We start from the raw sequence: 27040 nt of genomic DNA on the forward strand, positions 1-27040 counted from the left end.
AAACCATCTCTATCTGTCTGCAACTTCCTTCTTCACAACATACATTCCTCCATATCTTGATGTTATCTGCAAATTTAGCCACCATGCCTTCCCTCCCCTCACCTAAGTCACTGATGTAAATTAAAAGTTGAGTCCCCAGGGGACTCCAGTTTGTGCACATTTCTGTGTTTTATCATTCATTCAATTTTCTATCTCTACAAATGTGTTTCCACGTACATCAGGAGCTTTGATTTTCCACAATAGCCTTTGATGCCACACTTAGAGTCATAGAATAATACAGTATGGAAACAGACCCTCAGCCCAACTAGTGCACCCTGACCATGTTCCCAAACTAAACTAGTCCCACTTGCCTGTGTTGGGGCCATATTCCTCCAAACCTTTCCTTATCATGTACTTTCCAAATGTCTTTGAAATATTGTGAGTGAACCTGCATCCATTACTTCCTTTGACAGTTAATTCCACGTATGAGCAACTATCTGTGTAAAAACATGCCTCTCACATCCTTTTTCAAGCTTTCTCCTCTTGCCTTAAAAATATATCCTTTGTTTTGAACTTCTCCATTCAAGGAAATGACCCTTGCTATTCACCATATCTGTACCCCCTATGATATTATAAAGCTCTATAACCTCAACTTCCTAGGCTCCAGAGAAAAAAGTCCTAGCCTATCCAGCCTCTCCCTATAATTCAAGCCTTTCATTCCCAGCAACATCCCGGTAAATCTTTTCTGAACTCCTTCCAATTTAATGGTGTTCTCCCTATAGCAAAGCAACAGAACTATACACAGAAGAGGTCTCACCAACATCCTGCACAACCTCAACATGACATCCCAACACCTATACTCAAAGGTCTAAGCAATGAAGGCAAGTGTGCTAACCACCTTCTTAATCCTGAGATCTCTCTTTTTTACAGTGTTACCCAGGGCCCTACCATTAATTGTATAAGGTAAAAACAAGGACTGCAGATGCTGGAAACCAGATTCTAGATTAGAGTGGTGCTGGAAAAGCACAGCAGTTCAAGCAGCATCCGAGGAGCAGGAAAATCGACGTTTTAGGCAAAAGCCCTTCATCAGGAATACAGCCTCTATTCCTGATGAAAAGGGCTTTTGCTCGAAATGTTGATTTTCCTGCTCCTCGGATGCTGCCTGAACTGCTGTACTTTTCCAGCACCGCTCTAATCCAGACATTAATTGTATAAGTCCTGCCTTGTTTGTTTTACCAAAATACAATGCCTCACAAAAATCCAAATTAAACTCTTTCTGCTACTCCTCAGCCTATTGACTCAATTGATCAAGAAGTCTTTGTATCTTAGATTGCATTCTTCACTGTCCACTAAACCACCAATTTTGGTGTCATCCACAAACTTACTAACCATGTTTCCTATATTCTCATCCAAATTATTTATATTAATAATGAACAAAAATGGAACCACTTCATCAAATGCCTTCCAAAAATCCAGTTATAATGTAAAGCACATTTTCAGGCTCCCCTTTATCAAGAATGTATGCTATTCTTTCAAAGAATTCCAACAAATTAGTTAAACACGATGCACCTTTGAAAAAACCATGCTGACTCTCCTTGAGCACCTTGAGATTTTTATGAGTGCAGTGGCAATCACTCCAATGAATAATTCCAACACCTTCCCTTTGATAGATATAAAGTTACCTATAGTTTCTGTCCTATGCTATATTCTGTTTTTGAATAGAAGGGTTATATTTGATACTTTCTAGCTGGCGGAACTTTTCCTGAATCTAGGAAATTTTGGAAAATTAATATCAGCCTATTGACTCCCTCATTCACAACCTCTTTAAGGGCCCAGGATGAAATCCATCTGAGCTCTGAGACATATTAATCACAGCTCCATCATTTCGTTTAGTGACACTTCTTTTGATTATGATTTTGCTAAGTTCCTCACTCCCTTCCATCTCCAGATTTGCTGGAATGCCTTTTTGTGTCCTCTCTAGTGAAGCAAAATGTTTGTTCCTGTCATCTGCCATTTTTTGATTATCTGCAATTAATTTCCATTCTCACTCTAGAGGAGCATCACTCATCTCCCTTACTCTTTTCCATTATAAGTACCTATAGAAACTCAAGCTATCAATGTTTACATCCCTAGCTAGCTTCTTCTCCAACACAAAGTTCCTCCTGATTAACCTTTTAGTCATTCTCTGCCATTCTTTCCATTCACTCACTCAACTTTGCGCAAACTCTGCTCTGCTATTGAAGGCATAGGGTTTATATGGCTAGGCCAGCTATGTTGCCAGGGAGAATGTGGGGTGGGGGGGATGGTCAACTGTATTTACAAGAGGGACATAAAGTAAAACAATGGAATCGGGATTGTGGCTTCAAGAAGAATTCCCACACCTGTCATAGTCACCTCAAATGCTAAGGGCTGGGGGGGAAAGAGGTGGACAGGTGCTAGCTCACATGGATGGGTTGGGTGAGAACTTGGACAGATTTGAAACTGATAGTGTTCATGGGAATGCCAGTTGGGGAGGGATCTGAAATATTAGGTACTCATTGAAATGTAGTCTCGGAGGCGAGAAGCCACTGGCTGTAAAGGACTCACTGTCACCTTCCATCATGCTCAAAGTTGAAACAATGCAATACAAAGAAAAAAGCTCAAGCGCACCTTGCGTTGATGATGTGTCTCAACTTGTGAGGGAGGGGGCTCCAAGACCTATCGATGTGAGGCACTTTAAAGGGAAAGAACAAGAAATACAGACTTATGCCCTGTTTGAGGCACAAACCTGTAGAGACACTAAATCCTTGTGATCCGAATGCACTGGCTCCCTAAGTGATGCATACATCTCTGCCCAGACATTGCTGACTAACCCATTCCACTTTTGGACACAGAGGCAAGGGAAAGAATAGGGATGTATTAAGATGAGATTCACTGGTGTCAGCAGAACCCATTCCCCATGTACACCTTGTTCATCTTGCTTTCACATTGTGCAGCAAACTGTCAACAGAGACGTTAAACTATTGTACTTCTTGTAGGGAAATGAGGTTAGGTATTATGCTGGCATGGTTGTTTTTGGGATTATGCAGAGAGTCAAACAAACAGATGTAATACCAAAAAGAATACAAATGTCATACTTTCTGTAGAGTGCAATGTCATTCACGCAAGTGCTCTTGATGGGTTTTTTTTGTCTCTCTCCCTCCCAATCTGTCTTAGTGTTGTTCAAGCTTCCACAGCTGGGAAGGAGGAGCTAGCTTTCCAGTGCAACCTGTTGGTTCTAGAAATGTGAGGACTGCAGAGACTGGAGATCAGAGTCAAAAAGTGTGGTGCTGGAAAAGCACAGCCGGTCAGGCAGTATCCAAGGAGCAGGAGAGTCGATATTTCGAGCATAAACTCTTCATGAGGAATCATTATTTGCTTGAAACGTCAACTCTCCTGCTCCTTGGATGCTGCCTGACTGGCTTGTTTTTCCAGCACCACACTTCTTGGCTCTGGAAATGTGGTTGGGTGACTCTGAGGATCTTTGTTTCTGGATAGCCGTGATATGCTGAGGTGGCCTTCTTGACTTAACTCCCAAAGGTTGGATCAGAGGAAGCAGGATGGAGGTAGAGGGCCCAGCCACTTCTGCAGTGTCCCATGACGGAATGGCCTGTGTGTGGTTCCTTCTCTGCCTGGCACCTCTCTGTATCCTTGTGAGGAAGAGGCTCCAGCTGTATACACTAGGTGCCCTGTGCCCCTGTTGCCATGCCTCCAATCCTGAGGACCAGTGATGGGGATGTTGGGGAGCAGGTGTGCATGTATCCAGCAGACCCTGAGTGTGCTGGACCTGGCTCTCCATGGCAGCTGCCAACCTGTCCGTGCAGACTCTGGCTTCTGTGGGCATTGCATTCCTACATATCAGTTGCTGCTCCTGTTCCTCTCTATGAATGTGTATGAATTTCCTGATTACTGATTCCACAGGGGCCTGGCCTGTCTTGGACTGAGCAGATGTTTAGTCTCCACAGTCTTCTGAGCATCTGCTGTATTCCTTCCTCCATCTGTGGAGCTGTCAGTGATGTACTCACAGATTTTACTGTCAGACTTTCTGAACCTATCATTTCCATTGAATTATCAATATCAAGAGGCAGCCTTGCCCATGCCTCCCCTGAGGCCTCAGTACTCACTTCCTCAGAGATCAAAGCAGTGGCTTCTGGCTACAGCTAGCTGTTTCTGTGTAGAGGTCATGGACATTCCTCTGATACTTGCATGGCACAAGAGAGAAGCCAATGGTGTGCAATGAATTTGTGATAGTGTGCAATGAATGACACTGGCATCAGTGCTAATGTGAAACTTGCAATGGAATGAAGAATGGTATTTACTTGGTTGCTGGAACATGGATATCTCAGTATTCCTGCAGGAACGGTCCCAGTCTTCTCCTGCAAGGGCCAGGATTTTCTCCTGGTCAGTAGAGTGAGAGAAGTCTTCTGTCAGCCAGTCCTCCATCCATTCAATCCCTCCCTGCCCTACTTTGGGTGGTTTTCTCCTGGCATGAGAGCAAGGGAGGGAATGATTGAAAGGATAGTGGGTGGCACAGCAGTTAGTACTGGTTCAGGTGGTGGAAAGGCTTGTCAGGCCTCCTAGATGAGCAAGTAGACTGCATTGAGGCCACGCAGGGTTGGTGTTGATGGAAGGCAGAGCGAGTGAGGGAATTAGTACATGCAGTAGCAAGAATGGCAGAACATAGGTCTTGGTGGACACTGGAAGCAGTAACAGCAATAGAGTGAGTTTGGGATAGCAGAGAGATGAATGTGGTACTTATCCTGCAGAGCAGAGAAGCTCGTTTATGTTCCTGACACTGCTGGGCATCCCTCTTCACCTAGGTGGAGACCTCAGACCAGGCTGCCAGGATTTGGAGTCATGACCTCCTGTGTCTGTTCTCTGCCTGAGTGGCTCTAACAAACCCAACCTGCCGTAGCTTCATACTGGTGCTTCCTGCATTGCGGCTGGTCCAGGCCTGCTTCAGTCCAAACATAGCCACTGCTCCGGTTGAAGCTGCTGAGAGTCAAGAAGCACCACCTTTCTGGCAGGAAGGGTGCACATTCTCCCTTAAAGGAGCAGAAGCCCCACGTGCAGCCACTTCACTTCCTGATCAACAAAATCCAAAGGGGAATTTCAGAACTGCAGTTTCAACTGACCGAAACCCCCATCCCCACAACCCCCATCCCCACAAGCCCTTGGCGTCGTTCATCTGTTTTTTCTTTGATACCCCTCTTTGATAGTATATTGTATGCAAAAGCAGCCATTCTGAGCCGCCTTTTGTTCTAACAGACACCTCCTTGAATTTATTTGGGACATTTTTTCTTATTTTACTTTTTTTCACTTTTCCTATTTTGTTTTATTTTTCATTTTACCATCCTTTTCTTACATTAGCTTAGTTTTTGTTATCTTGATTGGTCAATTAGGGAAAAAACAACGGGGATAAGATGAGGTTATTTTCATGCAGTAAATTGGTATAATGTGAAAATGACCATCTGAAAGGTTGATGGAAGCCAAAGTGGCTTGGAAAATAAACTGCACAGACAGGAAAACGCAATCATGATGCCACATCATCTCTGATTACTGCACCCTGACTAGACTCCTTGAATGCTATGCACTGTCCTTGAGATGTCTGCAGCAGTCAAGGGACTGTCACACATCTCTTTCTGGAGCACACCTTTGCAAAGATTTGGCGAAAGATGCAGTTGTTTGTATTGAGGTTAATGTCGAGCAGTTCTGTGATGCAGGCCTGTGTGCCTGGATGACTGTCTACTCAGTGAAAGATACTCTTTTGCCTGCCTGAAACATGTTGGTTTCAATCTCTCAGACAGGTATAGCTCTTCAAGCTGGCTTACTGACTGCTTGTTATCTAATGGGTGATGAAATGAAAATGCACTTCCTTCCTTTGATGTCAACATTCAATCCAGTGTCACTGACTGATATTATAAAGGCCTTGCTGAGCAAATTGTTGTGGTTTTAAAGTAGCCACTTTGAGCCTTGGCTTGAGTTATTGATTGTATTCAAGCATTTGCCCAGAAAAGGCTATGCTGGGCAACCTGGCAAGCATCACAGGTTCTGAAAGGATTAACTGATCTTCTGCATTTTCTCCTCCCTGTCTGCAACACGCATTACCCTTTTGTAATGTAATGATAATCACTTCAGAAAGAACAGTATTCTTCAGCAAATTGGATACAAAGCAAAGGAAGTGATACCCATAGTTGGAAGTTAATATCCACCAAGGAGGTACTTTGATTTTCCTGGAGCTCATTTACTTCAAAAACTACTGGCAATTACCTCAGACCAGGTAATGTTCATAAGATATTAACAAGTACTTTGCAAAATAATTCAAATAGACATGCCGATAAAAGCATACAGGCCAAAGAATTCTATAATTTAAAATCCTTCAATATATTTATGATGGAAGTACCTTAGACAGTGGCTTTTCCCCACTGCGCCTTGCAGTGGCTGTTTCAAAGCTTGAGAGCATCCCTCAGTACATAGTCCTGGACCTTGGAATGTGTCAGTCTGCAACACTTATTCAAGGTCAAATATTTGCTCTGGAAGGCCAACATGTTTCGGGCAGACAAAAGAGTATCTTTCACTGAGTTGATGGTCGTCCAGGCACAGAGGCCTGCATCACAGAACTGCTCGACATAAACCTCAATATAAACAACTGCATTTCTCACCAAACCTTTGCAAAGGCATGCTCCAGAAGGAGATGTGTGACAGCACCTTTACCTCTGCAGCTATCTCAAGGACAGTGTAAAGTGGTCAGAGAGCCTGCTCAGGGAACCACACATCAGGATCAAACATTTCCTTTTCCTGCAGAACCTCAAAGTCATTGCATGCTGACCCCTGCCTCTTGGACTTGTGGTCAAAGGTATTTTTCTGTACAAATATTTCCATCAGGGACACATGACATGATAAGGTCCAAGTGTTAAGATTATTCCATAGCAATGGTGCCAGACCTATCCTTCACAACACTGGGGACAGGCAAAGCTGCAATACAGAGTGACACTTGATGTTTGGGGACCAGGTCTCTGGACAACTTGATGCAACCACAGACAAAGGAGGCCATCAGGATCAGAATAACATTGGATATGTTCTTCCCTCCAATTGAGGGTTTTGTATAAGGTTTCCCTGCTGAAACATCACCCAGGTAAAGTAGAAGATGGCTTGGGTAACTGCTGCAATGCAGGCTTGGGGAATGGGCCAGACCTGCCGACGTAGAGCAATACCAAGACCAGATCATACCTCATGACTAGTTTTATATCTATCATCCAGAAGAAGTGGTGCTCCCACGTGTCCAGTTTCTGCTTCATTGTGGTTTTTAGTAATGCCAAGCCATATACTGGTACCTGCATGCTGATGGAGAAAGAGAGAAGAAGTTGGCCCAGTTCCTGAAGAACATGGCCTCATTCCTACCTTTGCTCCCAAGGCCTGTAACAGGAGATAACGATATCCTCCTTACACAGGGAGGCCTTAAGCTGACGGCCTCTCTGCCGAAGATTGTCACCTCTCTCAGGCTCACATCCTTCCTGATGTATTCAGAAAAAGGCTGTACGTAGGACACAAATAAGGTAGGGAGCGAGGTGAGCACTGCCTGACTCCAGACTTGAATGAGAAACTTTCAGATTCCCAATCAATGACTTAGATTGCCCTAATGATGTTTGTGTAAAGCAACTGGATCCAATTGCAAATCCTTCCCCAAAGCCCATTTTTGATAACAGATTCATCCTGTAGTGTGTAATGTTCTGTCAAATTCCATCTTTTGGCCCAGGCTGTGGAGGCTGGTGTCCATCATCCCTTTCCTGCTTTTAGGCAATTGTATTTCTGAGTAGCACAAAGCTCTTAGAGATCTTCCTTCCAGGTATAGTACAGGTCTGGTCAGGATGAATCACCAATTCTAGAGCAGATTGGACCTGACCTCTTTTGAAAATGTGTCTGCAGAGCTGATTTACTTTTTTAAAAAAGTATACAACTATCTGGCATACTACCTCTCACTGCAGTGTCCTAAAGTTACTTTCTCATTTAACATACCAGTCTAATTATCTATAATTAAATTATACAATTGAGTATTATCCAGTAAATTTCAACAATTTCATGAAACGGTTCTTCGGACATGTTAGACACATTTTTGCATTCACCATGTTATTTTTGGATGTAGCAGTATGCCTAACGAATCAGAAAATTAGACCTCTACCCATTAAATTTTCATTTTCACCTGATTAAAATTTATGATGTCAGATTCAATGTGTGTAGGAAACATCCATGAGTTTGTGGATTGATGCATATAAATGATGACAGTTGTAATGAATGGACATAATTTTCCATAATGTAAACAGAATACTCTGGAAATACTTAGCAGGACTGGCAACATATCTGGGAAACAGTTAACACTTCGAGTCTGTGACCTATCATTGGAACTGATTTCCATTTAGTGCTGCTTTGATTCCCTACCCAAATACTGTATAGACTTGACAGCCAGCTTTGCAGCATGCTGAGCTGTGGACCAAAGCAAAGAGCCAGGAGGAAGATCTCCAGGTCATTCACAATTGTTTTGCTTTGTTTTTTTTTTCCTTGTTATCATTTAGATGTTCAAAAGCCTTTGAGGAATTGCTGTGGTGTTTTCTTGGTACAGCAACTGACATAATGAAGTAAAAGGCTTTCCCCATGAAATCCTCCCAAGATTGAGAGAAGGAAACAATTAAGGAGAGATATTGAGCATTACAGGATGCACCAAATATTGACACCCTGATGAAGAGCTTTTGCCCGAAACGTTGATTTTTCTGCTCCTCGGATGCTGCCTGACCTGCTGTGCTTTTCCAGCATCACTCTAAGCTAGCACCAAATATCACTCCAAGTTGTAATTTATTGTTAGGGGTGTGCTCACCTTAAATTACTATGAAATTAGCCCACTACTTCAACATCTTATCTATATTTTGCCCGGGGTTTCAACAATGTGCTATCCCCTACATTTCAATGCAGGCTACAAATCATGACTTCTTGGTACCTAAATCACTTTCTAAACCTTCACAACATTCTGCACATGACACTTTAATATAACCAAATGTTAATAATTAAAACCTATTTAACTATAGTTTTTGCTACATGGTCACCTTTGTAACAATGTATGTTGAATATTTTCTTAAAACTAACACGATGCTTCTTTTAGGTGATGCTTCAGTGGAAACAGTTGACACAAATGGTAGTGAACCAGAAATCAAGCCTTGCTATTTCCAGATTTACCACAATGTAAAATTTTGATTAAACCACCGGATGGTTAATTAACCTTAGCCATTTAATTCAGGTGACAGCATATGCACTACATTTGTTTTTCATTATCAAAAAAACTATTTTGTTTTATTGTAATAAAACTGTTTTGAACCAACTTCAGGAAGAGAAAAATGGATCATTAACTAATAATTCTATAATGTAAACTCTGCTGCTTTCAAAAATTCCCACACACATACATACAGACTCAGAAAGAGACAAGGCGAAGATATTAAGAGTTTAAAAAGACAGAAAGAAATGCAGACCACAAGAGTTAGCTTCTTTCAATTCCTTCTGCTTTGATTCAGTTCTTTTTTGCTGATGTGATAAGCTTTTTTGCGCTCCAATGCAGTCTTTCATTCACTTGTTGAGTCTTTTCTCCTTTTTACTTTGAAAAGACAAGTCGGAGAGAGCGCAGTTTTAAGGGAAATGATGAGTGAGGTTTTATGTTGCTCTCCACTCAGAAGGAGGAGGCAGAAATTAAGATGCTTTCTCTTGGCAGACTAGATGTTTCTGCCATATGGTTCAGATGATTCCTGTAGCCCTGTCGATGTAGCCCTGAAACTGCCCTGACACTCATATACACCATGGAGCCATTGCATCTACATCTTTTCCACTCCTTTAATGAGGCGACATCGTAGTTGCAACTCACAATGAGTTCCAGCAATTCATTTTAAATACTGCAGCAAGTAACTCACTTCCTAACTCCCCAAAGCCTGTCCACCAGCTACAAGGAATAAGTCAGGAGTGTGATGGAATGCTCCCCAATTGCCTGTTGGATGTAGCTCCAACAACACTCAAGAAGCCTGACACTGACATTGACCAACCAGGTTGTATCCTCTACCTGTCTTCACCTATACCCACTTCACCACCCTGCCCCCACCTCCCCCTTTATCTGCAGCTCCCCCCACACCCACCATCAGTCCTGAAGAAGGGTTACACCCGAAACGTTGACATCTACACCTCCTGTTCTGACTGGCTTGCTGTTTTCTTCCAGCCTCCTGACTCTCCAGGACAAAGCAGCCCACTTCATTGGCACTGTAAGATGCACTGCAAGAATTCACCAAAGATCCTTAGATAGCATCTTCTAAACCATGATCTCCTCCATCTAGAAGGACAGGGCAGCAGATACATGGGACCATCTCCATTTGCAAGTTCCCCTCCAAGTCATTCCCCATCCTGACTTGAAAATATATTGCCGTTCTTTCATTGTCGCTGTGTCAGAATTCTATAATTTCATCCCTAGCACATTGTGGATCTTCATAAAACATGGATGGAATGGTTCAAGAAGGCAGCATATATGCCCTTCTGAAGGGCAACTAGGGATGGGCAATATGTGCTGGTCACCAGTGACAGCCAAATCTCACAAGTGAATAAAAAAAAGGTCTTCTTCCACAATTTCCATGGATTAAAGCAGTATCTTTTTCCAATTTTAATCTACAGTGCAAAACTAAAAGCCAACCAATTCCTATGAATAAGTTGAAGCCTCATGAGGTTGAAGTGACTCACTTTCTTGAATCAGAATCTAAAGCAGAACTGTGTGAACTGAATGTGTCCACAACTGTAAGAGCAGCCTAGGAGGTTTTCAGCCACAGGATACAAGCCAGCGGGACTGGCAAAATACTCTGATAACTGAGATACAACACCACCACCCATGCTCATTCCTGCATTTCAGTACTTTTGAGATCAGTGAAACCCTCTTTCTAGATATTCCATAACTGATAACCAACATGTCAAAGCTCAAATAAATAATGCAGCACAATCTGAAATCCATGAACTCGATGATAATAAACAGTAAGAAAGGCTGCACTTGCTCTTAGGCTGCTGTGTAGACATGCTGATTTAAAACTGCCACACATTTACATTGTGAACTGCATTATTGTAAAACCATCCTCAACAGCAGTCTTGTAGGCTCGTATTCCCAAGCAACTGTCTAAAATACTTAGCTTCATATCTGTACCAATTTCTAGTGCAACAAAACATCCTTACTTTAAAGCAGATAATAGGAAATAGAACTATAAAATTGTTACTGTACAAAAAGAGACAAATTAGCCCACATGACCATTATTGCTATCTGCAAGCGTAAGTTACTTGAATCAATTCTCTGTCCTTGCCCCATTGTGGTGCATTGTGTTTTGCCTTCAGATCCTAATCCAGTTTGGGTTCAAGTCCCATCCGCTCCAGAGACATCTGAGCAGATTGATAATTTAAACATTTTATTGCTATTAACTCTCTATTACCCCATCATAAAAAGGTCAAGTTAATTAAACAGTATTTGTCTTTAATAAATCAATGTAGACTTTCCTGAATTAATCCATACTTATCCTATGATTATTAAATTTTAGCCCAGATTCTGATTTTTAAAAGTATTCCTATTACTGGGGTTAAACTGACTGGTGTTGAAGAGTGTGATACTGGAAACGCACAGCTGGTCAGCCAGCATCCAAGGAGTAGGTGAATTGACATTTTGAGCACAATCTCTTCATCAGGGCATAAGTTCGAAACATCAATTCTCCTTCTCCTTGGATGCCGCCTGACCAGCTGTGCTTTTCCAACAGTACACTCTTCAACTCTGATCTCCAGCATCTGTAGTCCTCACTTTCTCCTCCTTAAACTGACTGATGTTTGACTTTGCTTTTCTTTTGATCAAGGGTGGAAGATAGCTGAGGCAGGATGCAAAATAGTACTCAAGACAACAGGTTTCTCTACGACCTGTGTCATCATTAACTGCTTCTGTTTTCTTAGCTCTTTCACACAAATTATACCCTTCCATTTCACTTTTCTAAATCTGTCAAGACATTTGAAATGAGGGAATTTACCTACAAGAACCAATATTTCCTAGGCCCCACTCTTAGTCATCTCCTGCAGTGAGTCAGTAAGAGAATTTCCAACTGTTCATGGTGAATTAATAATGTCATGGCCACAAATCAGAACCTCAAATTACTGAGGACATCTTTTACCTATAATTCTAAAATGTGTGTTTTTAAAAGAAGGCTGAATAAGACAAAATAGCTGTGAATGTAAGTTAAGGCAACACCTACAGAGAAGTCATATCTATGGACGAGAAGGAAATTTCAAACAACAGCCCTTCAAAGGAAGGATAAGGCAAAACAAAACTGATCCCAGAGGCTGATGACTTCCTGCTCAACAAGAAACTAGCCCCTGCAGATTATGTCCCAAACTGTAGGCACCTTTTGTGTTCTCTCTTTGAAGAACACACTCAAGCCAGTTTCAACTCAGCTGGACTGTGCTAGCTGGACTGAACATTCTCAGGTAAACCAGGCAGCTTTTGAGAATTAGCATGCTGTGAAGGTCACAGTCAAAGAACTATAACCTAGTTATCAATATTTTGCAGGTAAGGACACTCTCTCACCGAGCAAGCTGCCAGACAAAAGAAAATAGCACAACAAACAGAATTTTTCTCACCCTGAATGCTGGAATTCAGTCACAGTCAAAATGAATCCAAACTATAGAATACCATGCAATCTGCAAAACTAAGAATTGCAAAACTAATGCGGCACAGTGGCTCAGTGGTTAGCACTGCTGTCTCAGCACCAGGGACCCAGGTTCAATTCCAGCCTCGGTGACTGTCACATTCTCCCTGTGTCTGCATGGGTTTCCTCTGGGTGCTCCAGTTTCATCCCACCGTCCAAAGATGTGCAGGTTAGGTGAATTGGTCATGCTAAATTGTCCATAAAGTTAGGTGCATAAGTTAGGGGGGATAGGTCTGGGTGGGTTACTTTTCGGAGGGTTAGTGTGGACTAGTTGGGCCGAAGGGCATGTTTCCATGTTGTAGGGAATCTAATCTAATCTAACTCTTCAACTACCAACATAAATATTACTGGAAACCTCCTTGAAAATGGTCACAATATTCAACTATCCACTCTTCCCAAACAATTCAGAGTATGATCTGTATACCTTTCCTTACCTTTCCTTTTGTGTTCATATATGGTTCATTAGTATTTTATCTTGCATGTAGCTACTGATAAATTCTCTTTTTTGTTAATTCAAGGAAGCCTACTTAAATTGGCTCTTTTTAAAACAAATTAATTTGGTTCTGAAAGGAACGCATCCACAAAGAATGGGACCATTTTTCAAATAATCATGTTGCAATCAACCCGGGGAGATGAGAAAAGGAAGTGAGCTACTTCACCTCTCCTCATTTGAAGGCTTAACAATTTGGGGTATTCCATTCAGAACTGTAATGAAATGGGAAATTCATCTGGGATCTGTCAGAATGCTACCTATGATTGAAGTATACATGTATACATAATATTGAGCCATGTTAGATGATTTCTTTTACATTTGACCATTTGCAGAGCTGAATGAATAAACAATTTCTCTGGAATATTGCGCTGTACATATTATATATCTTATATGTTGTACATATTGAGATCAGTTTCATGGGCATTTATTATAAGATTTGAAAGTCCTTCAACTGCTTGGAGGTGAGCAACGATTAGTGTCATAAATACTTACTAATTATTCATAGTTTCTCCTTTCTTAACCATTCAGCCAGCATTTTTCTCCACTGTTTCCACATGTTTAGTGTTTTGTATAAGATATTAAACAGGCAGTGATTGCTGGAGATGATGAATAGATGAAAAAAATACAGGTGATTTGGTGATGGTGAGGAAAAGAAAGTATTCAGTTGTGTCTAAAAGCACTTCTGGATATGAAAAAAGAGAAAAAAGAAAGGAAAAGTAAACTGATAATGACTGCTTTACATTTGCCCTGGACTGCTCTCCTTGAGGGTCATGATGCACTCCACATTTTGATAAAAATTCTACCAGCTCTGTCAAAGATGCAGGATAACAGCAACCTGCTATATGCCTGACAGATGTTATTTTATATAAAGTCCTGGTAGCTCCTAGATTTGAGACTTTCATTTCAATGCCCATGTTAAAATGCTGTAGACCTCAATATTATGTAACGATGCACAAATTGTCTGCCCTGAATGAATTAAACTACCTGTCATAGGTAATTCCACACATAAACATCTTAAATTAGAATGACATACTTAGAGCAGAATTTGATGCCCTCAACCAATGGTATGTCTGCTTGTGAGGACCCTGCTGCCTTTATGCCACTATCTTAACTTACACACAACCATCCTTCTCACTAGTTAATAAAGCCTGTTAACAGCAAGTGGACAATTAGTGCCTACTTAATGTGATGGTTAGTGCCAGGGGATAGGGTCATACTAAAATGTGCCTCATTAGGAGACTTAGAAGGTGGGGTGGACTTGCTGAAAGTTACTCCCTGCCTTGTTGTTAGCCCTTATAACCCTTTACAATACCCACCCTGGGCTTCTACTTAGCATCACTCACCTGCATCTGAATCCATTGGCAATCATAGACCTAGATTGCGTATAGTGCTAGCAGCAGCAACTGCTTCACCATTGCCACAGTTGCTAGTCTCTAAATGGCCAGCAACTCTTTGGTGGGGCAGTACCTCTACCCCCCAGAGAAATGTCATCACTTTCTAACTAAGCATCTGACAGGCACAGCTCTGAAAACCTTTCCAGGAAGAAGTGATGCAAGGCTTTCAGAAGCTATCCAGGCCACTGTCATCTTCATTAAATACTGCCCTTGGTGTCAGCATGGTAGAGATCAGGAAATTGCAATTTATGCACTCCATACAGACATATGCCAATAGAAGTCCAGTGTCACTGATTTATAGCGATGAGCGTCTCCTCTATGCTGCTGGAAAGATTTCAGTTTGCAAGCCAAGTTCACTATCGATTTGTAGCTGAGCTAAACTCACCAACCACAATCAATGTGTGAAACAGTTTAATACAATCACAGCTGCTAGCTGCACATAACATGAACTCAATTCAATAGAGAAGTAGAGACATTTGTTCCCAATTGATGAAGGAACATTTTTAGTATGTAATATTTATTTCATTCTATCTCTGATGCTGAGATTATCTTGTTTTCAGGTTGGGTGTGATGGGGTTTCTCGCCTCAGTGCTTCAGCCCTGAATAATGAATTCTTTGCTTACGCAGCACAAGGTTGGAAGGAACGATTAGCAGAAGGTACAATTAATTCATCAATTCATCTAAATCTGTGATGTACAAACAGAACTTTGAATTTGATGCTTTCATCAAAGTAGGAGTATTCAATTTTGTCTAGCCTGTGGCCATGTTTCTTCTGTAGTATTTCCTCAACCTTCTCTCCCATGAATAGTAAAAATTTTCAGGTGCATTCTCCGCATTGTTAGTGTAGCTTTCGACACCCTCTACCTAACAGAATGGCAACTAGTAAGCAGGTTGAGTTCAAATGAGCTCCTGCTTACTGGCCTCACAAACAAAACTCAAGTTAGCAGCCCTCCCAACTAATATGCACAGTGTGCAATTGTCATTGAATTTCAGGCTGTTTTACTGATCAGTAAAAGTTAGTGTCAATGTCAATGTAAAATCTGCATTATCGTCCACTAGACAATTTATTGGAGTCTTTTCACAAACATATCATGAGGTATTGTGAACATTAAATCAGATGAGGTTTGAACCTATAATAATAGCTATATGTGGAAATTGTGTCAACATTCATAAATTCCTATTTTCTTTCAGAATGAATATCACTTGTATATAAATCCTGTGAAAATATGAATCCCAAAGACATAGCTTTAATTTAAATGGCAAGTATATTCAAAATTCATTAATTTCTAAACCAGGCAAGAAAACTTAGCAGACATTTAGATTTAGAGGTTAAACCTAGACAAATTTTGATTTTGACCTCTTATTTAGCACATATGCTGACATTTTCATCTTGTGATTTTATATTTTAAACTAAAAATATATTTTACTGCAAGAGATACAAAATATTTAAATATTGAATTTTACTATTGAATTTATGCATATTTATCAGGATTGCATCAAATTATAGTTTGGCAACTGCTCTTCCGAAGACCTCAAGAAACTATGGAGAGTTATGAACACAGCCCAATTCATCACAACGCAATCCAACCATTGACTCCATCTAGATTTCCCACTGGATCAGGAAAGCAAACAACATAATCAAAGATCCATCCCACTCCAGTTATGCACTTTTCCACCCTCTTCCATCAGGCAGAAGATGTAAAAGTTTGTATACATGAACAAAGATTCAATTAATGCAGTAACTTATACATTGAGCTGAACTTCTTCACTCAAATTTGGTAGACTCATCTTTTGGTTTGAGTGTTGTTTCAAAGATTCTTGTAAGGGTTGCAATTACCAGCCCTTCTACTTATCTATAACAAGGATTTCCTTTTAAATCTTCTCCAACTGTCCCACAGTGTCAACATTCAATTTAACACTGATGTAGCGAACTTCTTAAATGCAGATATGTCAGGTCAGAATTCTGACGGTTCTAATACTCTTAAATTCTAGTCTTGTACCTGAAATTGTTTGTCTGTCTTTCTTTCTTCAGTTTAGCTTTCACATAAAAAAAATTTTAAAATGAAAATCTGCAGTCAATAAGATGTTTAACATCATTTATCCAGCACACTGAAGTTCAAATTAACTCTACTAGAAATACATGGTCCTTGCTCTGCAAAGAACCATGTATTTCTAAAACTAAAAATTATTAACTCTAAGCCACATTCACAATCGACTCAGCCTGTTCTTAACTTCTTGTTGATCATTGCTTTCCTATTGTTCATTGATGTAACTTGGTCACATAATCATTTACTGGAAGCTAAGTGCTTTACCAGAAATCAACTCCTGATGTATCCTACTTCTTAAAGGTGCTAACATCTATTAAATACACTTTTCTTCCACTCAAAAACACTTAGGCTATCACAATTCTCAACTTATAGTCATAGAATCACAGAGTTATACAGCACGGAAACAAACCCTTCAGTCCAACTCGTCCATGACGATCAGGTATCCCAACCTAATCTAGTCCCACTTTACAACACCCTGCCCATATCTTTCCAAATCCTTTCTATTCATATAACCATCTAGATGCCTTTTAAATGTTGCAATTGAACTAGCCTTCACCACTTCCTCTGGCAGATTGTTCCATACATGTACCACCCTCTGCGTGAAAATGTTGGCCTTCAGGTCGCTTTTATATGTTTCCCCTCTCACCATAAACCTATGCCCTCTTGACTGGACTCCCACACCCGAGGGAAAAGACTGTCTATTTATCTTATCCATGCCCCTCATGATTTTATAAATCTCTATAAGGTCACCCTTCAGCCTCTGGTGCTCCAGAGAAAACAGCCCCAGTCTGTTCAACCCCTCCCTATAGTTCAAATCCTCCAACCCTGGCAACACCCTTGTAAATCTTTTCTGAACCCTTTCAAGTTTCACAACATGTTTTCGATAGGAAAGAGACCAGAATTGCACACAATATTCCAACAGTGGCCTAACCAATGTTCTGTACAGCTGCAACATGACCTCCCAACTCCTGTACTCAATACTTTGACCAGTAAAGGAAAGCGTACCAAATGCCTTCTTCACTATCCTATCTACCTGTAACTCTACTTTCAAGGAGCTATGGACCTATACTCCAAGGTCTCTTTGATCAGCAACACTCCCCGGAACCTTACCATTAAGTGTATAAGTTCTGCTAAGTTTGCTTTCCCAAAATGCAACATCTCGCATTTATCTAAATTAAACTGCATTTGCCACTCCTCAGCCCATTGGCCCATCTGAATAAGATCCCATAATTTTAAACTAGTTATGGAGAAGGACAAAACTGCACAGGTCCACAGGTTAAAATTCTAAATTGGGGCAAGGCGAATTTTGATGGAATTAGACAGGAGCTTGCAGGGCTTGATTGGAGTAATTTGTTTGCAAGCAAAGGGATCTCCATCAAGTGGGAGGCCTTTAGAAGTGATATTGCTCGAGTTCAAGGTCTATATGTTCCTGAGACGGTGAAAGGCAAGGTTAGCAAGAATAGGGAACCCTGGATGACAGGAAATATTGAGGCTTTGGCCAGTAAAAAGGAGGCCTGCCTAAGGTACTGGCAGCTGGGATCAAGGAAATCCCTGGAAGTATGCAGAGAATACAGGTGTTTACTGAAGAAGGACATGAGGAGGGCGAAAAGGGGTCACGAAATAGCCTTGGCTGAGAAGATTAGGGTGAATCCAAAGAGGTACTTTAAGCATATTAAAGGAAAAAGAATAACTAGAGGGAGAATAGGGCCCCTCAAGGACAAAAGCGGTCATGTATGTATAGAACTGCAGGAGATGGGTGAGGTTCTCAATGAATATTCCTTCTCTGTGTTTACCGTGGAGAAAGACATGAAAACTTGTGAACTAAGAGAAGTTAGTAGTGATATCTTGGGGACAGTCCATATCACGGAAGAGGAGGTGTTGACCAGGAAGGTTGACGAGGGCAGGGCGGTAGACGTAGTCTACATGGATTTCAATAACGCCTTTGATAAAGTTCCACATGGTAGGCTGCTCTGGAAGATTAGATCACATAGAATCCAGGGTGAGCTGGCAAATTGGATACAAAATTAGCCTGATAGTAGGAAGCAGATGGTAATAATGGAAGGGTGCTTGTCGGACTGGAGGCCTGTGACTAGTGGAGTACCTCAGGAGTTGGTGCTGGGCCCATTACTGTTCATTAGCTATATCAATGATTTGGATGAGAATATATAAGACATGATTAGTAAGTTTGCTGATGACACTAAAATAGGCGGTATCGTGGAATGTGAGAAAGGTTACCAGAAATTGCAGCAGGATCAGTGAAGTGGACCGAGAAATGGCAAATGGGGTTTAATATAGATAAACGTGAGGTCTTGCATTTTGGAAAGTCAAATAAAGGTAAGAGTTTCATGAAGAATTGTAGGGCCTTAAGGAGTATTCTGGAGCAGAGAGAGCTTGGAGTTCAGGTTCACAGTTCTCTGAAAGTGGAGTCACAGGTAGACAGGGCACTGAAGAAGGCTTTTGGCACACTTGTCTTCATCAGTCAGGGCACTGAGTATAGATATTGGAAAGTTATGTTGCGGTTATACAGGACTAGTGAGGCTGCACTTGGAGCAATGTGTTCAGTTTGGTCATCTTGTTATAGGAAAGATGTTATTAAACTGGAAAAAGTGCAGAAGAAACTTACAAGGATGTTGCCTGGACTCAATGGTCTGAGTAAAAGGGGGAGGTTGGACAAGTGAGGACTTTTTCTTTAGAGCATAGAAGCCTGAGGGGTGGTCCTTATAGAGATGTTTACAATCATGAGAGGCAGGAATAGGGTGAAAGTACTCAAGTCTTTTTCCCAGGGTTAGGGAATCAAGGACTAGAGGGCATATGTATAAGGTTAGAGGGGAAGAATGAAAGGAAACCTGAGTGGCAACTTTTTTATACAGAGGGTGGTACGCATATGGAATGAGCTTCCAGCGAAAGTGGTTAAGGTGGGTACATTAATAACATTTAAAAGGCATTTGGACAAATATATGTAAGTGGAAAGAATTAAAAGGATGTGGGCCAAGTGCAGGCAAATGGGGTTAGTGTGGACGAACATTTAGATCGGCATGGTCCAGTTTGGGGCGAAGGGTCCGTCTCCGTGCTGTTGGACTCTATGACTCTAAGGCTGTATGACTTTATGACTGTACCTGATAAGCCCTCTGACTACTGGCAGCCAAACTCCCCTGACTAAGGTGGCAGGCCATCCCCATACAACTGTTGCCCAATCTCTGGACTGCAAGGACATGGATCTCCAGTCTCTGGTACCACCAAGCACCTGATTATGGCCAAACCCCTAGTCTACAATTGGACCAGCCAAGAAACATAATTAGATATGGAAGGTGATTGGTTGTAGGTTAGTGCTAAAATCCTATGTAGTGACCTGGCAGAAACATACACATTCCTGACTGTCCGTCAGCTCCGGAATATATGCTTGAAGTCTGAAGTATTGGAATTGGGTAGAAAATAAGTGTAATGATATTCTGTGGCTACTGCTTTGCCAATGGCAAGTTGCATGCTAGACGGGTCCAGGAAGAGTGGGATCATTGACCATGAAGAGATCTTGTGCTCCATATAAAAATGAAATAAGATTATGGTCACAGTTATTATGGTCACCAGCTGCACTGGTTGTTGAAGCGATTTTTTTTGTGGCAAATGAAAGATTGGAAGTGTAATTTTAAAATGGTGGATGGGTATTAATGAGATGGAAATGCATGGAAATTAGTTTCTCACCCCTCACAGACAAGATTCTAAACTTGTCATCCTTGGCTTGATGACAAACTCGATAAGTAGTTTTTCACTTTGAGAATCTGATTTTTCACTTTCAACTCTTCGAGGAGGGGAAATTTCTGCCTATCGCTGTTTCAAACTGATGAACAACCAACAAAGGAGATTGTAACGTTCAATCAACAACTTTTGTTTTCACCATTCAATCAATCTGATTACCGATTACCAATTACCATGCCAGTTAGTAAAATTCTTGTAAACTGTATACAAGGCAAAAATGAACTATGAAGTTAAATTATAAATTCAAGGAATAGAAGACAAAAATATTTTGAATATGTAAAAAGAACAAAATCACCAAGGGATAAATAGTTAAACTGCAGACGATAGAGGTATGGCAGAAATATTAAATAATTAGTTCATATTGTTTTATACTAATGAAATAGATAAGCATATGCAGGGATGACTAATGAGATAATTGCAACTATAATAAAAACATAGTCGTAAATTTAAACAAACTAAGAGAAGATAAAGTTGATTGTCCAGATGGATTCTAAGTTGTTTAAAATAATCTAAGGAAGAAATAGCCACAGAATTACTAGTTATATTTAATAATTAGTTCATAAAATGTATCATGCTAGAGGACTGACAGACAGCTAATGTAATTCTTTTATTTAAGAAGAGGAACAGAACATGTCCAGGGAATTTTAGCCCAGCAAGCCTTACATCAGTCATTTGAAAAAATAATGGAATCTTTACTAAATGTGGCAGTAGATGAACATTCAGAAATGAGAAATAGAATAGATATGTCTGTCCAGGATAACTGTTGCCTTTTACTTTATGCTAATGACATTAGCATCTGGCTGTTGTGTTTGCACTGTGTCTTGTATCTAGGATTGTGGCTTAAGTTTTGGGCAGTGTGCTGGCTCAGTGGTTAGCACTGCTGCCTTACAGCACCAGAGACCTAGGTTTAATTCCAGTGTTTGGTGACTGTCAGTGTGGAATTTGCATGTTCTTCCTGTGTCTTTGTAGATTTTCTCTCGGTGTTCCAGTTTCCTCCCACGATTTGCAGGTTAGGTAGATTAGCCATGCTTAAAAAAATAATTTTCGTAGTGCAGTCAGGGATGTATAGGCTAAGTAGATTAGCCATAGTAAGTGTGAGGTGTGGGGCACAGGGATACAGTAGGGGCTGAGTCTGACCGGGATGCTGTTTAAAGGGTTGTGGACTCAATGAGCTGAACGGCCCCTCCTTTCACACCGAAGAGATTCTATGATTCTACTTGACCAATGTACCCAGCATTGCTTGCTATTTGGCCAAGATAGCAATCTATCTGTGTTTTAACATCCAAAAGCCTGCTACAGTAAAGAGACCAAAACTGCACAAAGTACTCCAGGTTTACTCTCACCAAGGCCATATACATATTCAGTAGGTTTTCCTTGCTCCTGTACTCAAATCCTCTTGCAATGAAGACCAACATAGAAGTTGCTTCCAAACTACTTGCTGCAACTGCACCTTGCTTTCAGTGACTGGTGTTCAAGGCAACCAGGTCCCTTTGTACATTGACATTTCCTAATTTATTGCCAGTTAAATAAGATCTGGAATGCATTACAACGTGAAAACGTTGCCCCTTAGGTTGCTTTTAAATCCTTCTTCTCGCACCCTAAACCTAGGCCCTCTAGCCTGGACACCCTCACCCAAAGGAAAATACCTTGTCTATTTACCATATTCATGCTCTTCATGATTTATAAGCCTCTATAAGGTTACCCTTCAGCCTTCGAAGCTCCAGGAAAAACAGCATCAGCCTATTCAGCCTCTCCCTCTAGCACAAACCCTTCAAAACTGGCAACATCCTTATAAATCTTTGCTGAACCCTTACAAGTTTCACAACATCCTTCCTATAGGAGCAAAACCAGAATTGCACACAATATTCCATAGGTGGCCTAACTAATGTCCTGTACAACCAAAGCATGAACTCCCAACTCTGAATGCTCTGACCAATAAAGGAAAGCATACCAAATGCCTTCATCACTATCCTGTCAACCTGCAACTCCATTTTGATGGAACTATGAACCTGCACGCCACAGTGTCTTTGTTCAGCAACAATCTCCAAGACCTTACCGTTAAGTGCATAAGTCCTGCCCTGATTTGCCTTTACAAAATGCAGTATTTCACACTTACCTAAATCAAACTCCATCTGCCACTCCTCGGCCCATTGGACCATCTGATCAAGATCCAATTGTACTTTGAAATAACCTTCTTCAACGTCTTCTACATCTACAATTTTGGTGTCATCTGCAAATTTACTAATTATACCTCCGATGTTCAGTCTAATTGCAAGTCTTTTTTTTTACTATTCATATACTTTCATAAAGATTGTCCAAACTATGTTTGCCAAATTGTCTTTCATACCATTAACACATACTCTAATACACTACTGTAAATTTGGTTTCCCAGACTGTACAAATATTACAGTCTCTCACTACTACTTGTTACACCTACTTCTAATTTGCTGTGGCCTACAGTATAATCATCATATCATAGAATCCCTACAGTGTGGCAACAGGCCCTTTGGCCCAACAAATTCACATCGACCCTCCAAAGGATAATCCACCCAGACTCATTCCCCATTACTCTACATTTAGCCCTGACTAATGAACCTAACCTACACATCCCTGAAAACTATGGGCAATATAGCATAGCACCCAACCTGCACATCTTTGGACTGGGGGAGGAAACCGGAGCACCTGGGGGAAACCCACGCAGACCCAGGGAGAATGTGAAAACTCCACATAGTCGCCCGAGGCTGGGATCAAACCCGGGTCCCTGGCGCTGTGAGGCAGCAGTGCTAACCACTGAGCCACCTTGCCACTACTATCATCATCATAGAATCCAAATCTGGTGTTAAAGACCCATGTTTTCAGTTTCCTAACTCCACCCAATTAATTCTACTCCTTAATATTCTGAGCTAAGATAATTTTTCTCTGCTGTCATGTATACATCTATTATTATCAGAGCTACATTCTGCTTTTTCTTCATTTGCTTATCTCTTCCCAAAGGTAAATCCTGCAATATTTACTTTATAATTGAATTGAGTGGTGGATGAAACTTAAAGGGCTTCCAGATTAAGTACAGCATACTGAATAACATATTGACCATGATAAATGGTGTATTCGGACTTTGACACATAGGAGTCCTTCCATATTTCTCTATCCTGGCCAATCTTTTCATTTGCCGTTAGCTTCCTACATACTCTTCTTTCCTCTTGGTCTTCTCCCATGTCATCTTCTCTCCATGATTCATTTACAAGTCTGTTTCCTCATAAGATATGATCTATCGTTATAGTATAAAAATAAAGAGAATGTGGACACAGTGAGGAGAAATTAAGTTGCTCAAAAATCATAATAAAACTGGAACAATGACTTTGTTCATATGTTGCCTAAAGTTGTATTGAGTTTATTTTTATATCTTGTATTTGAATCAACATAATACAAGCAAATAGCATGTTGACTGTTCAGCCTCAGATGGAGCAATTATACCAATTTCAGATGCATTCGGGCACAGAGATCAATAGATGGCCTAAAAGAATAATGAAGCACCTAATTACAGGTACAAAACACTTGTGCAAGTAAGTCCTTGAAGTTTTACAGGTCTTTGCTGTATGCACTGACTACCTGTCTCTGGACTCCAGTGCACAGGAAATTTCAGCCAATAATGCCAAACGTTGTTTTGCTCAATGTGTCATTATGTAACTGACAGCTTATAAGTATGCAGTGTTAATTTATGCTGTTTGATTCCAGTTACCAACTCTATAATTGCTCAGAGGTGAAGTTAAGGGTCACTGTGAAGTGATAGATATCAACATATTCTTGAATTACAATCTTGATTCACAGAACTAAACCTGAAATCTCTGCTAAACAGTTTTGCTTCTTTTGTTTTATATTTTATGGGAAAGGTTAAGGACATTTTCCATAAAATTTGTTCAAATTCTGAAGAGAATTAATGAAGTAGATAAGAAAATTTTCTTCAATTGGCAGTGGTGTCTCGGACAAGGGAATATAACTTTAATATTAGAGTTAGGCTATTCAGGAGGAAAGTTAGGAAACACGCTTTCATGCATAGGACGACAGAAGAATGGAATTTTCCTGCATAAATACATTAGATACTTTGTGAATTGATAATCTTATGCTAGGGATTGACAGATTTTTTTGCTGGTCAAGGTGTAGCACCAAGGTTGATTTAAAGTAATTGGATACATGATTCACTGAATGGTAGGGTAGGGTCCGCTAAATTATTCCTGTGCTCTTATTCAGAATCCATAGACATAAGCTAAATTATTGGGCACTGCAACATTACAAAAGCTTCTTTTTGAAACTTGTGCATTCTAACAAAGATGATGCCATTTTTGCTTCATACTCTGAATTTTTCGTGTAGGCGAATTTACTCCAGAAATGCAGTTACGGATTCGACAAGAAATTGAAAAGGAGAAGAAGATAGAACAATGGAAAGAAACATTCTTTGAACAATATTATGGAGAAAAGTAAGCATCTTAGTATTTCTTTCATATTGCAACTAATCCTCTTTGCATTTTGTTTATTCATGTTTGGAGTGTGCTGCAACCAGTTTTACACCTTTATGTCTTGTGTTGCAATATTTTTTCAGTTGTGAAATATTCCCCAATTGTTTAACTTTACATACATTTTGAATCAACCTAATACAAGCAATTAGCATGTTTGATTGTTCAGCCTCAGATGGAGCAATTATAACAGTTGCAGATATATTCAAGCATAGAGATCAATAAATGGCCCAAAAGAATAATGAAGTCCATAATTACAGGTACAAAACACTTGTGGACATATGTCCCTGAGATTTTACAAGACTTTGCAATATACCCTGATTACCTATCTCTGGAATTAAATGCACAGGGAATTTCACTAGAATTTGATACAGTAACTTCTGCCAAACGGGTGAGCAATGTACCTTCTGAACCCCTCTCTGAATCCCTCCTGGTCAGTCACACAGTGCTGTTTAGATAAGAACAATTTAGTTAATTTGCATCACTTCTCACAGAGAGATGCTGCAATGTTCATTCAGTGTCTCCTGCCTACTGGAGGTCACACCAAGAATTATCCTCTCCAAATCTGTGGAACTGAACAATTACATTCCAGCCCTAAATGCAATTTCCCAATTTCCACTTCACACTTTATTTGAAAGTTTTGTGAATTTTAAGATATTCTGGTAAACCTTTGTGGCAGGTAACATGTTTGTCTCAGGACACTAATTATGAATTGTTCAGCTTTCTAAGTTGTAATTGTGACATCTACCTTTCTGTTGAATTCAGGATGGGTGTAACACAAGAAGAAGCTATGAAGCAGGAATTAGTAAAAGAGTCTTTTGAAAACCAAGTTAGCTGTTTATTTTCAGCACCACACATCCTATCAGGGCCCTGTGAGATCACATCTGGTATTGAGCATGAAAGCAAAGAAAGTGTTGTGCCTTATACAGATCTAAAGCAAACACAATGCAATGTACAGCAAATCCCGGCCAAAGAACCATCCAAAACTGCTGAAGAGGAGGATATACTAATATCCTTATGTTCAGACATTACCTCAAATGAATCTGTTATTCAGGAAGAAATAGCAGAAGAAGTTGAACTAAATATTTGTGGAAGCTTTGGTGAAAATAGATCTCCAGAGTCCAGTGCCTGTGACTTTGAACAGTCTTGCTTGCTTAGCCTTGATAAGTTGGAACAAGAAATGCCAGCAGAAGACTTGAAGCCTGTTCCTATTACACAAAGTATCAATGAATTTGAGTCTCAATCTGAACACACTGGTGACTTACAGGTGCCTTCTTCTGGGATATCTAGCATTTCCTTACAACACATTACTTCTACTTCTACACCATCTCAACTTTCTGGTTCTTTTAATGAATCTAACAGTGACTTACATGAACTGGCACTGAATGCAAGTAATGAGGAGAGTACCCTGGAACAATGTAGTGCTCCTGTGTGCTTACAATCCTCATCTTATTGTGATGAGCTTGAGGCTGTTATCAATATGACCACTTCACCAGAGAGAAATATACAATGCACATCTCAACAACAACATACCTCTGCATACTCTGAAACCCCTGTACTGACTGAGTGTTCTGAAACTGAGAGAAAAGAGCCTGAAAATGAACCAAGGACATTTCAGTCCATCTCTCAGTCACCTACACGAACGTCAACACCCTCAGACTTTTCAACATCATCTTCAGCAGATGGAAGAAATAACAACAAAGATGTTGAGCTACAAAAGAGAAAACCCATGGAACAGCACAGCCTGGAGATCTGTCAGGAGAAAAGGCCTAGAATTGAAAATGATCAGCCCTTTCAGACTCTGCCCAGCAGAGCACAAAATGAAAAAGAGATCCCCACAAAAGAAGAGCCAAAGGTCCCACCTATCAAGGTACGTTACAAAGAAAAGAAATGACAATGTGTAGCCAATATACTTTTTTATATATATATATATATAGATTGTTTTTCAATAATACTCACAATGTTGACTTTTATAGTTGTTCCTTGGATTTAGATATGCTTTTGTTTTGACCAGCTACTCTACTTGTGAAGAAAATGGAATTATAAGTGATGAAACAAACAAAAAAACTTCTGTAACTACCTGAAAATTCAATAAATTATC

General features: G+C 40.4%; 1 protein-coding gene across 4 annotated transcripts in view; it reads left to right on the forward strand.

Moving 5' to 3' along the window:
- Window positions 1-27040, forward strand: part of LOC140477125 (putative Polycomb group protein ASXL3) — a 308321-nt gene that overhangs the window by 263740 nt on the left and 17541 nt on the right. For 3 of the 4 annotated variants that reach the window (XM_072570448.1, XM_072570446.1, XM_072570447.1), the window contains 3 exons: window positions 15188-15284; window positions 24798-24903; window positions 25705-26809. In XM_072570448.1, coding sequence (XP_072426549.1) covers window positions 15188-15284; window positions 24798-24903; window positions 25705-26809 — 1308 coding nt within the window. The remainder of the gene's footprint in view (window positions 1-15187; window positions 15285-24797; window positions 24904-25704; window positions 26810-27040) is intronic. The other variant, XM_072570449.1, reaches the window with a different exon arrangement.

Source organism: Chiloscyllium punctatum, chromosome 5 (assembly GCF_047496795.1).
Source record: "Chiloscyllium punctatum isolate Juve2018m chromosome 5, sChiPun1.3, whole genome shotgun sequence".
In the NCBI taxonomy this organism is placed as follows: Eukaryota; Metazoa; Chordata; class Chondrichthyes; order Orectolobiformes; family Hemiscylliidae; genus Chiloscyllium; species Chiloscyllium punctatum.